At 43.3% G+C, this 14284-nt stretch overlaps 1 protein-coding gene across 2 annotated transcripts in view; it reads left to right on the top strand.

Moving 5' to 3' along the window:
• Positions 1 to 13732, top strand: part of LOC119025443 (calcium/calmodulin-dependent 3',5'-cyclic nucleotide phosphodiesterase 1A-like) — an 80135-nt gene extending 66403 nt beyond the window's left edge. The window contains exons 11-16 of one of the 2 annotated variants that reach the window (XM_037109001.1): positions 5976 to 6096; positions 8959 to 9040; positions 9313 to 9433; positions 10025 to 10209; positions 10352 to 10561; positions 10980 to 13732. In XM_037109001.1, coding sequence (XP_036964896.1) covers positions 5976 to 6096; positions 8959 to 9040; positions 9313 to 9433; positions 10025 to 10209; positions 10352 to 10560 — 718 coding nt within the window. In that variant the 3' untranslated portion in view covers position 10561; positions 10980 to 13732. The remainder of the gene's footprint in view (positions 1 to 5975; positions 6097 to 8958; positions 9041 to 9312; positions 9434 to 10024; positions 10210 to 10351; positions 10562 to 10979) is intronic. The other variant, XM_037109000.1, reaches the window with a different exon arrangement.
• Positions 13733 to 14284: the final 552 nt, after the last annotated feature.

Genomic DNA, 14284 nt, shown 5'->3' with positions numbered 1-14284 from the left:
GCGTTGGGAAGGTATCTGTGTGAGGTGCCAAGTTTCTGAACTTCTGACATTCATTTGCGAGCTCCATGGGGCCATTTTACTGCAAATCATCTTCCATTGTAGAAACCACCAAAACTTGAAGAAGGAGCAGCAACGATGTACAGATGGATGTCGTGCAGATGAGTTGGTTGGTCATCGTAAAAGAAAGTGATTCTGTTCTGATTGGTGAGAAGGTTGAGTCATGGACGGATTTCAGCATGGCTTGAGCTTTCCAGGGAGATGGAAGTCAAGAGTGATGGGATGGAAGAAGCGATTGATAGTAGTTGAGTAATAAAGGCTCGCCCTTGGGAGATGATGGGTAAGGTGAAGTTGAGGTAGCCCAGAAGAGACAGAAGTTGACGTTTGGTGTAGTGCAGGTGGCAGAGGAAATTGGAAATCAAAACGCTGATTCCATTGAGCTTTCCAACCAGGAGTGAAGTCTGAAACTTGTTTGCTTCCAGACTGATTCCAAGAAACTCGAGGGACGTGGGGGGCCCCTCTGTTTTCTCTGGAGACAATGGAACCCAGAGGTCAGAACAGACTGAAATCAGGGTAACCAGGCTGGAAGCAGGTGCCGATGAGGGGGGTTAAATGATGAGAAATCGTCCAAGAGATGGATGAGGAATAGAATCCCACGGTTGTTAGACAGGATCCAGCAGAGGCTTCAGATAGGGTGTCGAAGAGTTTAGGCTGCTTTGCAACCGAAGCTGAGCCTTATGGCAAAATAATATGCATTACGCCAGCGAATGCTGAAGAAACGCCAGAAGTCAAGATGAATAGGGAGGACTTTGAAAGCACTGGTGATGTCAGTTTTTGAGAGCTGCAACCTTTTCCCAGTGAGTTTGATGAGGGCAATGGCATAGTTGATGGTGGCGCAGTGAAGGGAGAAGTCCTCACCCGGGATCAAGCTATTGATGCTGGGGATGATACTGCCGTGGGGTGCTAAAAGATTGATGATAATGCGCTTCCTTAGGGAGTACTGCCTGGTTGCGATACCGAGGGGGCTGATGCGGAAGTTAGGCAATGGAGGATGGGAGAATGGTCCGATCATGAAACCTTACTTAACTTCCTTAGCGAGTGGGTGGTCAACTGGCTTTGGCTTGGTTATGGCCAACTGAAGATTTTTGAATTTGAAAGAGATGGATGGTTGTGTGGAAAGTCTGGGATGGAAATCTTCTTCCAGTCATTATAAGAAACTAGCTTTAGTGAGGTAGGTTGCGTGGGCATGTGGGGCGTGCGTTGCCCACGCCACAGTGCGAGCAGACATGGAGGAAGCGGAACTGGGACATGGTGCATCTGGTACTGTTAATGTTGCAAATCGCACGGGCTCGCAGGTGCATGATGGACCTGCCTTTCTTATTTACGCCATTGGTTACAGGAAAGGTAACAGAAGGGGCAGATGACCCCTGTTTGGGAGGTATGGGTGCTGGTGGAGCTGCCGACGACGGGCGAGAGAAGGCTGAACATCTCGTTCGGTTTTGGTGCGGCTCAGTGTGGGTAGCTGTGGATAAAGTGAAATTATTGGTTGCCTGCTGAGGGGGAAGACTGGGTGCTGGCATCCCGGTGCTGACCACCCCAGCCAACATGAGCTGCTGGGACTGATGGAGCTAGGAGATGGAAGCTCCCTGCTTCCCGGAGTAGGACGCTGGCAGCCGGTGCCAGGTGCCCCGGTTGATGCAAGCTGCTGAGGTTGCTGGAAATAGGTGGCAGAGGGCACTGGCATCCCAGTGCTGGGAGCCCCGGTTGAAGTGAGCTGCTGTAGTTGCTGGAAGAAGGTGGCAGAGGGTGCTGGCATCCCAATACCAGGAGCCCCGGTTGAAGCGAGGTCCTGTGGTTGCTGGGGATGGCCAATTGGAAAGTGATTCAGCTATTCAACTGGGGATACAAGGTTTTTGAATGTGCAACATACGGTGTGAGGGTTATAGGCAAAAACGCATTGGCCTAGGTTATAGAGCCCCCTGCAGGCGGATATATGTAGTTTTTTGTGTCTGAGACCAACCCTCCAAATTACACCACCCTCCCTTGCACGGTTTAGCCTGCAGCACCACTTTTAGCCAGACAAAAATAAAAATAATTAAATCTGCAAGCAGCAATGAACAGGCCCTCACCGTCCGTGCACGTCGGGCTGCGGTGCCGTCAGACTGTGCACTCACCTGTTACTTGCATGTCACCATGGGGAGAAAACAAGCAGTAAACGTCATATCAATCGGATGACGTTTGTCTGACTTCCTGTGTCCAGTGGGTGGCGCTATGGATATGACACAGTTTTGATGCACAGATATATGCAGGGCGACTCCCTCTACATTCCTGAATAATTTGGTGAAGATGGGGAATTGTATCTTGAACTTTTAAAGCTTTGATGCCTCACGGCTAAGGAAAAAAATGGTTTCCACTATCACGGCCACCAGATATGACCTAGCGCAGGGGTGTCCAAACTTTTTGCAAAGAGGGCCAGATTTGGTAAGGTGAAAATGTGTGGGGGCCAAACACTCTGCCTAACATTCTTTGAACCAATAACATTAAATACAAATGAACTATTTTATGAAATTTTATTGCAAATGGCATACTTTTTGGCACATTTCTTTTTTTATTTTCAAGTTTTTACCAAAATTAGGCTACTCTGCGTTTCATATTTGAAGACCACATGCAGGAAACGTCTGGAAAAAAACACTTTTGAGAAGACTAAACATATCTAACTTCATGAGAAACATTACATATTATTCAGAATTAAATGCTCACTGCAAACTTCTCAATTCAAAACAGTGGTCAGTGCATATTCAAAACTGTGGTTCACCTCAGAGGACTAAAAAAAATATCTTGCCTGCACTAATGGGAAGGGTGATACCGAGATCTTGACTGCAGCACATAGTCCAGCTCTGGCTCAAAAACAGTGGTTTTGATGTGCAAGACGTCCCGCAGGTGAGAGTCGCTTAGTCTCGTCCTCACGCGGCTCTTGGTAATGTTCATAACAGAGAATGTCTTCTCACACAAGTATGTCGATCCAAACAAGCTCAGCATTTTCTTAGCAAATGTCCGAATCTCTTGGAACCTACCTTCATCCAGCTGGCGGTAGAAGTTGACCAGAGGGAGCTGTTGGTGCCGACTGTGACACTCGGCGTCACACTGCAGCTCAATGAGCTCCAGCTGCAGGTGGTCTGGAGCGTCATTGGGGTCCATGGAGAAAGGAGAGGAAAAAAGCGCGATGTCCTTTTCAATAGCTGCAAAATCCCGAAAGCGCTGTTGAAACTCCTCAACAAGAGATGAGATGTCTGTTGCATACCTTCTCATTTGCGCACTGGTGTTGTTCTGTGGGAAACTGGTCATAATTTCCTGCAACGATGGGAAACGTGTGGTATTGGGCTGCGCTTGTGACAGGTGCCTTTGGAAAAGTAGCAGCTTGGTCCGAAAGGCTTTGATGTGTGAATACAGCTGGCTTACCATTGCATTTTGCCCCTGAAGGCTGGTATTCAGTGCATTCAGATGCCGTGTTATGTCAACTAAAAATCCGAAATCAGCCAGCCAAACAGGATCAGATAGTTCTGGTATCGGTTGTCCCTTTTTTGACAAGAATTGGCCAATTTCCTCCCTAAGAGAGTAGAAGTGCTGTAGTGCAGACCCCCGACTGAGCCATCTGACGTTGTTGTGATAAACAGCATCTCCGTATTCTGCCTGGATGTCGTGCAGAAACTGTTGAAACTGGCGGTGGCACAGGGTTTTGGAGCGGATATAACTGATAGCCTTTATTACCGGTTTCATAACATGATCATATTTCACATGTTTGGCACAGAGAACTTCTTGATGAATAATACAGTGGAGTTTGATAGCTTTGCCTCCTTCTTCGCTGACTTTGTTACAGACAAGGCTTGATAATCCACTTCGCTCGCCAGTCATGGCAGGTGCGCCATCCGTAATAATCCCAGTGACTTTATTCCACTGTAGCTTCATTTCATCTACTGCGGAACAAACAGAAACAAATAAATCTTTTCCTCTTGTTTGGTCCTTCAGGCTCTGGAGGTCGAGAAGCTCTTCACTCACGTTCATGTCATTGTCCACTCCTCTCAAAAAAATCAGTAACTGAGCGGTGTCAGATGCGTCAGTGCTTTCATCGCAGGCTAATGAAAAAAAGTCAAATTCCGCTCCTTTTGCTTCTAACTGTCTCTTGATATCTGATGAAACTTCTTCAATTCTCCGTACCACAGTGTTACAAGCCGGGCAAACATTGGCAAACTCTTGCTTCTTCCCTGGACAAATTTTCTCAACCATTTTCATTACACATTCTTTAATAAATTCACCCTCAGTGAAAGGTTTGCAGTGCTTGGCAATCAGCGTTGCCACCTCGTAGCTCGCCTTTGTGGCATTTTCATTTGACTCACAGGCTCTTGTGAAAAAGCACTGCTGTGCCATTAAAACAGCTTCCAGTTGCTTCAATTTTTCACGGCGTTCGTCCCCAGTTAGCTTGTTTCGTCTGGTAGTGCCTCTTGATATTAAATTCCTTGAAAACAGACACAGTTGTATTTCAGAGAAAAAATACTCCAATTTCCACTTGTCTTGGAAACGTCGGCCCTCTTTGTCAACTTTCCTTTTTTTAGCTGCAGTCGCCATGTCAGAAATGGGCTGGCCTGAAATGATCTCACAAGGCCAGGGGTCACGGCGGACCTATGCGGCGGCCATCTTCTGGTGAAATGTAGAATAGCTTTTTTGTACACATGTATTTCATTCTGTGGTCAGCAGTGCTGGTGTTATTGATGTTATTGATTTGATAACAGATGCTGCGGGCCGGTGAAAATTTAAACACAGGCCGCATTTGGACCCCGGGCCAGACTTTGGACATGCCTGATGTAGGTTGTTGTAGTGCCATCCGTGTTAAACACCTTAAGTCTTGCAGGGGCCAGAATGTGTGATTTAATCTTCCTGTTCTGTTTCAGCTCGAAACTCATTAAACACTGCCCTGAGCACTTTGATCTCTCCAATTATTGATTCTTTCAAATCAGCAAACAGGTGTTTGATCTCACTGGCGTCCGTCATTGTTTGCGCCTGTGCTGTTTGGCTTAAGTCTTGATCTAGCTCAGCGCTGTTTCCTCTCAGATCTCTCGCTCTTGTCCTCGTAGGCATCCCACAAATGTTCTCTTCATTGCATGCTTCCTTTTTGTATTACATTAGGTCAAGTATTAACGCATTCTTTGGGGCTTTTGAGGATGCAGTTTTCACACTGCCGCCATTAGACACATGACTGGAACTGGAAAAAAAGTTGGCATTTTCGTGATGAATTAGTGTGCTGCTCAGGGTTAGAGATCTGCATCTTCCAGTAGAGATTTCTTCTCAGCCAACTCTATTTTGCAGTGTTCTTTGTGCGTGTAACTAAGTGTCAGTCATTTATTCCTTTCTTGTTCATAAGCATTAGGGTGAGTCTTTGTGATTTATCAAACTGAGTTGTTTTGTTGGGATTTTGCTGTTAGCTTCTGCTACTAACATGGTGTGACTATGACTGACATTAATAAGTTTCCTGGTCTTGCTAAGCTTCCTCAGTTATTACAATAGTGAGAGTTAAGTGTTTCAATAGCAACTGAGACAAACTGTAGCACTATCTTGCCTTTGTGTTAATTGAAGATATTTGTGTACATTCACGCCAGTTGAAGGATTCTCTATATAACAGTTAATTTATGTTAAACTCATTTGGATTTGCAATCTTGTCATTTTTTCCTAATTTCCATGTAAAAGTCACACTTGTCAATAACAATAATGGATGGTGAGGAGAACTTCAACTTAACATCGGCTCATTAAAAATATTTAGTAGTGGACAATGTCTCATTGTGTTCTTACCAGACATGCTGTAGGGGTTGTCAGTCAGCATCTGGGCATTTTATACTATAGAGTTCACACTTCGAATCAAATATAGTTTATTATTGAGAGCTTTTTAAATGGCTTTTTCATTCAATTGTTTTGTTGTCTCCCCCCAGTTTAGATAAAGTGAAGGTTTTGTCTCTGATGCTTCACGCTGCAGACATTAGTCATCCAGCCAAAGCCTGGCCACTGCACTACCGTTGGACTCACAATCTGATGGAGGAGTTCTTTCAACAGGTAGATACACACACACACACACACACACACACACACACACACACACACACACACACACACACACACACACACACACACACACACACACACACACACACGCATAAAAAGTAACAGGGAAGAAACCAGGAAATCTACGTTTACCTGTAAACCATCAACAACATTGTTCAACCTTTTGAAAGTTTGTCATACCTGATGAGGCTGTAGGGGAAGGAAGTTGGGTCTTATGAGGATGAAGATAGAAGAACCATTGTGTTGATCCTCCAGTTGGCCTTTTTTGGCCTGGGGTCCTGCCTCCACCCTTTGGAAAGGTATGCAGGCAGCCTTCAGTTTCTTCAAAGGTGTAGTAGGCCTCTGGCCTCAGAGTTTTTTTTTTTCTCCAAACATGCCTTAGTTGCCAGTATGTGGATGAAGTCCCCACTCATGGGGATCAAGCCAGCAGAGGTGTGTCTTGGTTGGGGTCCAGAGGTGAAGAGAAACTCCTGTGCAAGCTTAGTAAAGAGATCATCATCTTTTTCATTAGGCATCGAGAGTCTTGAAACTGGAAGGTTATGTGTGATGTCTGAGAGGTAACACTTCTTTCTCCCCCTGCCGTTATCAAACTTTTATTTAGTTTTAATATTTAAAAATCATTATCAGTGTTTCTTAAGTGGTTGAGGTATATAGTCAGGCATGTAGATTAGCATCTACACAGATCACAGCATCCTGTGGTCTTGGAAGAACAATTCACACTTCTTTGTGAACTCTGATGTCGGACGATATGACATTTGTCACAACTCTTCCTATAGGACTGTTTTGCTCGGACAGACTGGGATGTGTTTACAGCTGCAGCCACTCTAGAGGACTCTTCTGTTAGCATACAGGACTATGTTAAGTATGTGACTGGGTATATTAGCACTTGTGTCAACAACATTGTGCCCACTATACAAGTCAAGAAGTTTCCCAACCAGAGGCCCTAGATTAACAGTCAGGTATGTCACACGCTGTGTGCCTGCTCTCTTGCATTTAAATCAGGCAGTGAGATGGAATATAACGCTGTGAATGGCTATGGACTGGAGAAAGCCATCATAGCGTCCAAAAGGCAGTACAGAGAGAAGCTTCTATTCCACTACCCGCTATTCCACAGCTTCGGAGGACTTCAGCCAGCATCAGGAGCTTGAAGTAGAGAGGGTGAGTAGCTTCAAATACCTGGCCTCCACGTCAATGATGACCTCCACGTCAATGATGACCTCATTTGGTCATTCAACACCACACAGCTGGTAAAGAGGGCCCAACAGCAGCTGTAATTTCTGAGGAGGCTGAGGAAGTTTGGCATGTCACCTGAGATCCTCAGCAACTTCTACAGCAGAGCATCTTGATCGGCTGTTTCATGCGTGGTACGGCAGATCTTCTGCTTTGGACCACAAATGCATGCAGAGAGTGGTAAAGACAGCGGAGAAGATCACCAGGACTCCATTGCCCTCTCTGCAGAGCATCTACCACCAGAAAGTCCACAGTAGAGCTGCCTCCATTCACAAGGACCCCACCCACCCCCAGCACAGACTGTTTACACTTCTGCCCTCAGGCCAGAGGTACAGAAGTGTTAAATCCAAGATCACCAGACAAAAAAAAAAAAAAAAAAACTCTTTCCCACTGCCATCAGACTCCTTAACAACAGATAGGTGTTTACAATCACATACTGTACCTCATAATTGTTCCAAGTTTACATTTTGCACATGCACAATTGCACTCACAGATTTGCACTGTATAATTATTATTGATATTATTGTTGCTTTTTCATATTCAGCACATTTTGTGCCTTGCAAAAGTGCTTTACTTTGTATATTTTGATCATATATATGCTTATATTGATGGCAGTCTGCAGACAGCAAAAGAAGAATTTCATTGTACAGAGAAACATGTTTCCATTGTGCATATGACAATAAACACTTTGGATCTTGAATCTTGGACTTATCATATAGTTGTCAGACTTTGGCAGAAAAAGAGGACTCAGATGCAGGATGGCAGCGGTAAAGACAGGTTTTATTTCCTGAACAGTATCAACTGCAGATAGATTTCCATAGCCTGTTACTTTGTCACTCTATTGTCCGAAGACAAACATACAGAGAAAAAAAACACAAAACAGAAACAGAAAACGCTCCCATAGGAGGAAAATGAAATCTCTATTCTTAAATCACTTGTTCTATGAAAATTAGCAAACAAAAATCACTTGAGGAAAAAGGACACAGGCTATAAAATTATCTATACTCGCTATGCTGAAAGAAAGAAAAACACTTCAAAGGAGGAAAAAAAACGGAAAATTAACTGTCTAACAAACAAAAGCACTGACCAAAAATGTATCAACTCAAAATCGCTCTTATACAGAGGAATACTATTTCAAGAAACAAAACTGGGCAATACGTAACTCTGGATCAAGGCAAGGCTGTGAATATGGCTGAAGTACTCGATAGGACGAACAAAATACTCTGGCAACGCAGACAGGGGAAGACAAAGACTTTATACACTTGAGGGAAGGGAGCACAGGTGGAAACAATCAAGGATTAGGGATGACGTCAGACCGGTGACACAAGAGGAAGGACAAGTGACCTGAAACGAGAAGAGAGTTACCTTTCAAAATAAAACATGAAATTCACAAGACAAAAAACCCGTGACAGGACATCCCTCACCGCGGTGTGACAATAGTGGTCTATCCTGCAATAGAACATCTTGCCATTTGGTCGTTGAGCTCTTTGTGTCCTTGAGACAATGTCCTGGTGTGTTCGTGGTAATTTCATGACTATCCTGAAAACACCACTGGCTGGGAGTTTTCCCAGTCAAATTCAAATTCAAGCAAAGGTGATAATCCTGCAACTGTGTCTTTTCCAGGGAGATAAAGAGGTAGAACTTGGTCTTCCTTTTTCTCCTCTCTGTGACCGCAAAGCCACCATGATCGCCCAGTCACAGATAGGTAAGATAGGTATAGGTAAGAACAACATTCACCCAAATACCCAATGAACACAGAATACTGTTAACTAGTAACAGAGAGTAGAACTATACTATTGACCTCTGACAGTAGACTGTCAGCATATATTAACTTCGGTTCAACAGTCACACCTGCCAGTGGAACTTAACACATTCTCTGATCTCTGAGGGATGGATCTGATTAAATAATACACATTTCCCTACCTTTCCTTCTCTTTTCCATCCATCCTGTCTATCCGTCTCTCTGTCTGGTTGCAGGTTTCATAGACTTTATTGTGGAGCCAACTTTCAGTGGTCTGATTGACACAACAGAAAAGGTGATTGGTCCTCTGATAGAAGAGGACAGGAAGGCCCGTGAGACTGGAAACAGGAGGTCCAGGTATATCTAATACTATTTGTGGGAAAAGTGGTGGAACATAGTTTGAATCATAATTCTTGTACTGTAATTCTCTGTAGAGAATTAATTTCTACAGAAGTTTAATAGACTTAACATTGGGTTTTGAAAATCTGTTCTGAAGTGGAACTGGTTTTACCGCAAATGCTTCAATGGACTCTCAGTGGAATCATATGTCCATAGGATGAGCATAATAGTAATGACTGCACTCATGCAATTTTTTCTCTCCCCAGGTATCAGTTCTGATACCTAAACTCAGGATATTTGCCACCAAGTATCAGTCTTACGCCAGGATTATGTTTTTCCTTACATCTAAAAATATGCATCACTGTGTGTGGCGCTAATTAAGATATGCAGAAGCTTACAGGAGGCCATGCAACAGACCTAAAGGTGCCTCATGGGGTTCTTATGGGTAGAAACATAATTCAATTTCTGGAGTTAATCCCTGTTTCCAAATCAGTTTATATGGGCCTCTCAGCTGTTTTAGATGATGCCCCGTCTTATACAGAGGGACCACTAGGGAACGTGAGACTTCTGACTAGCCTCCATTGATTCCATAACTCTGCTTTGTTCCAGTTTAACAGGAAGTGGTTCAGTTACTGTAGAGTCAGTGCAGAGACACAGCAGTGGTCGCCATGGGAACAGTGATGATGGACAGATTGACTTTTCACTGACAGCCATTGACCTGTCAGCTCTGAGGTTCCACCTATCTGGCGTCATTGCCAGCAACAAGGACAGATGGAAAGAGCTGTCTGTGCATGGTATGAAACACCCCCAGTTAACTTTCTTTACCTTCAAATGCTTTGTACAGTGCATAAGTTTCTTCCTATGAATGTAAAAGGGAGATGATTCTTTATCACGTGTCCTGTAAGTCAAATTTTCCTCTGTGTCTATTGTGCACAGAGCTCGCCAATAAGGAGCAAGAGGAAGTGGAGTCAGATGTCAAGTCAGACATCCAAACCCATGTTTCACCCACTCACAAAGTCCCTGATGGGTACATCTCTGACCAATCACAGAAGTCAGATGGCTCTCCTCCAGAGGGAACATACAACAAGTGTCCAGACCACATGCCTGCAGATCACCTGACCTGGAATGGTACAAACATGACATAGGGTACATCCCAAGTCTCTTACATTGCATACCAACACCATCACTGGCATATTTTCCTTGCGTCTTATTCCATTCCACTGAAGATGTGAAGAGAGACACAAGCTGCATTATTTAATGAGCCAGAATATGATCATGGTGTCTTTTGAAGACTGAAAACATTTTATTAGGTTAAATGTTTAAGGGAAAATTTAAGTCATATAACTCATATCAAATCTGACTATAGGGATTAGCAACCTTAAATGTGACTGTATGGAAATGAGGATACATTGTGCTGCAAAGCAATGATTATAAGTGAAATGTTTCTTGACTAGAAATAAGAGGACATATCAAGTAAGAGACTAGGGTTATACTCATCATATGCAACAATTTCCTAAACACACTCTCTTAATGAGCTGACCTGTTGCTGGGGCAACCTTTGCAGGGGCGAGGCCAGGGGAGGAGATGGAAGAGGATGATGACGAAGAGCCTGCAAATGCCTAACACGCCATGGCTATCTCGCCACTGTCTGACCATGGCAGGTCACCATGGCAACAGATGTTGCAGTGCAGTGACAGTGAGAGTTCAGGCTTTCCTGTTAAAACACAGCAGCTGAATCAATGTGGTTCAGTGGCTTTCAAAGGGCCACCAGAACTTGTGTTTACATATCATATTCACAGTAACAACATTCATAAAATTACAGCTTCTTAGCAGCTTCATGGTCAATGCACATTGGTGGAAGTATTTTGTGACTTCATTGGAGACCCAGAGAAAAAAATTGATAAATAAGTGATGATAAATACATTTGAATAAAAATAAAAACAGACAGGTGAAAACCAAAGTGCAGACAGTGACAGTGAAATTTCCTGCCACAGCCATGGCTTGCTAGCTGACCATTACTGGAGGAATAAGACATGGAGCTGTTAAGAAGCAGTTGTGAAGGTTTTGTGAATGAAGCAAAGGAGAGTTACAGTTGCGTTGTTGTACACCTCTTAGACTATGGAAGGAGGTTGAAGAATGATTGCTGATCCTTTGTGTGCTTGTCTGTTCTGGGTTCATATCAAGCATATTTTGCCTCAACCTATGACCCAATATGTGATGTCCGGGCTGTCAAAGATAGTAATGATGGAAAAATCTAGACACTCAATTAGATTCAGAGGTCTATGATATGATGATAAAATGAGTGATGCATCAAATTTTTCTGTACATGATTTATTTTTTCTCAGTGTGACAATGTGCTACATGTAAAACACAGCATATTTGTAATAATCATTAAAATATACAGATGATTTAACTTGATTTTACTGAGCTGGCTGCCCTGCCAGATCTAAGCATGATTTACATGTATACGCCTGTTATGATTCACCATCCAATTAGTTCAGTGGAATGCAAAGCCTGTTCTCATGTAATTCTGACAAGCAAACATTATGTATTTAAAATTTCCAGTTTACTGACTTTTCTGTCTTGAGACACAATCTTTCAAGAGAGGATCATGGTCCAAAAGGATTTTTTTTTCCCCAATAGGTCCCTCAGGACACAGGAGCTGTTAATCACACAAGCAGCATGGCTTTACGGATGGAATCAATGGTTAGTCAGTTGATCAACCATGCTGAAATATTTAAACAGCTAATGGGACAGACTGACATGAAATTTGGCAGAGATTTACAATTCCAAAACAAGTAATGACTTTTTTGTGTATCACCATCCTAAAGTGAAAACAGGGCCAGTTTAAAAAATCTGAAGTCTATGGCGGTATGAAAAATACCTGCAAAACTGATGACATGCCCATCAGCATCAGCTGTACCTTGAGGTTTGTGCTTGTTTGAAAATTTTAGCTTGCTAATGCGCTATATTAAATGGTGACAATAAACCTGCTGAACATTATCATTCAAGCTTTCCTCAGTGAGCATGGTAGGATACTGACATGAGAATTCAGCTCGCAGTATTTCTGTGGATAAATAGCCTCAGAGACACTAGCATGACTGAGTCTTGCTGTCACAGACCGTCACAGCAGGAGAGATAAGGAAAAGGCAGGGGAGAGACAAAGGCCTGAGACTGCTGTGATAAGGACTCAGCCTTAGCATATGGTATATGCTCTACCAGGTGATCAACTGAGGACAGTTCCTTGTAGAGCAGGAGGATGACACCGGCACTTTCTTGTTGCAAAATCCTAAAATGAGAACACACAGCAAATTCAAAGACAAAGCAAGAAAGTCAGGCTGTAACCACCACTTTGTTTGGTTTAAACCAGGAATTTCTGCAAAGCTGCATAGAAAGATTAGGGTCCACTATTAGAATTATACAGTTTGTAGAATTAAATTCAAGTGGTGGATGCGCAGGATTGTTTCCAATAACTCCAGAGCATTGCAGTTCATAAGTTTTAATTGTACTGAAAAAGATACATTCAATCATCATCAAAATTCATCACATTTACATTGCACAAAATATTCTGGAACAAGCCATAGTCGATGGCATTTTCTTTTCATCATCAATTTAGCTGTGGCCAAAAAGCTGTTTGTCATCCTTCTTGCCACACACAGAGGGAGGCGTGTGTGTGTGTGTGTGTGTGCGTGTGTGTTCAGGCCAAACCCCCAACTATAAGGTGCAGTAGAGTTCATTGGCGTGTCCTTGTGAAACCAATGATTGTAATAGCTTGGTGATGTGGTGATTTGTAGGTAATTGGTAAAGTTCTTTGGCAGGCCAGTTTACCACTAGAATCTTAGCCAGACAGGAACATGCTAGCTCTTTTCAATCACAAGAGCTTTTTGAAAGAAATAGTCCAATAAAAAAAAAAAAAAAATCTCACATTCCAATTCTGTGTGTCTGTTTTAATTGTTCAGTTATCTCTTGGTTTCTGTCGAATACAAGACATATCAATCTCTATGATGTGTTGTTCTCTCTGATTAATCACACCAATCATACAACCACAGGATGGTAAAGTAGCCAAAAACTGTATTCATGTCAAAGTACTGTCACTTTTCAAAAACAAGTTACAATTAAAGCTGCAAGCAGCGATGAACTGGCAGTCCACGCGTGTTGGGGCATGCTACTGGCAGGGCTTGTTCATGCACTACCTTCCGCTGAGGAAGTCGTTCCTTTTATAATTTGGTGGCTTGCTCCTGCTGCTATGAAATAATGTATGCATGTTCAGGCAGTGAAACTGAAAACTTAGAGGGCTGAAAGAGCTTAAAAAAGTGAACAGTTTGATAGCTGAACAGTTTCTCCAGCTGAACATAAAGCTGAATGTATGAAGAAGTTGAAAAGGCAGAAAGATGAATATTTGAAAAGGCTAAAAAGCTGAAAAGTAAGAGGGCTGAAAGAGCTTACAGGGGTGAACAGTTTCTCTGGCTGCACATATGCTGGAGCAGTAACAGAGCCAAGGATGATTAAAGCTGCAAGCGGCGATGAACGGGCTCTCACAGCCCAGGTGCGACAGGCATGCTGCTGTCGGGGCTTGTATGAACTGCTGCATGATTCCCCGGACAAAAACTGAGTCGATGGTCACTTCTGGAGCTGGCTGAAGAAAATGTCCACAGGAGGCATGATGCAATTAAACAGTTTCAGGAAGAAGCTGAAAGTATCATCCTCCAGTAGCCTCACAAACCCTCCAACTTCCCACACAGTGATAGGTTCAAACTCCCCTTATGGTTTCAAAACACTGGATGATGTCACCTTTGTGCTCAAACACAGTGTTCACGGCACAGCTATGGGAGTTCAATCTTACTGTGCTTGCTGTTGGGAGTCTGTGTG

This window comes from Acanthopagrus latus, chromosome 9 (genome assembly GCF_904848185.1).
Source record: "Acanthopagrus latus isolate v.2019 chromosome 9, fAcaLat1.1, whole genome shotgun sequence".
Taxonomy (NCBI): Eukaryota; Metazoa; Chordata; class Actinopteri; order Spariformes; family Sparidae; genus Acanthopagrus; species Acanthopagrus latus.
The sequence above is the reverse complement of the archived record's forward strand: the minus strand, read 5'-3'. Positions and strand labels throughout refer to the sequence as shown.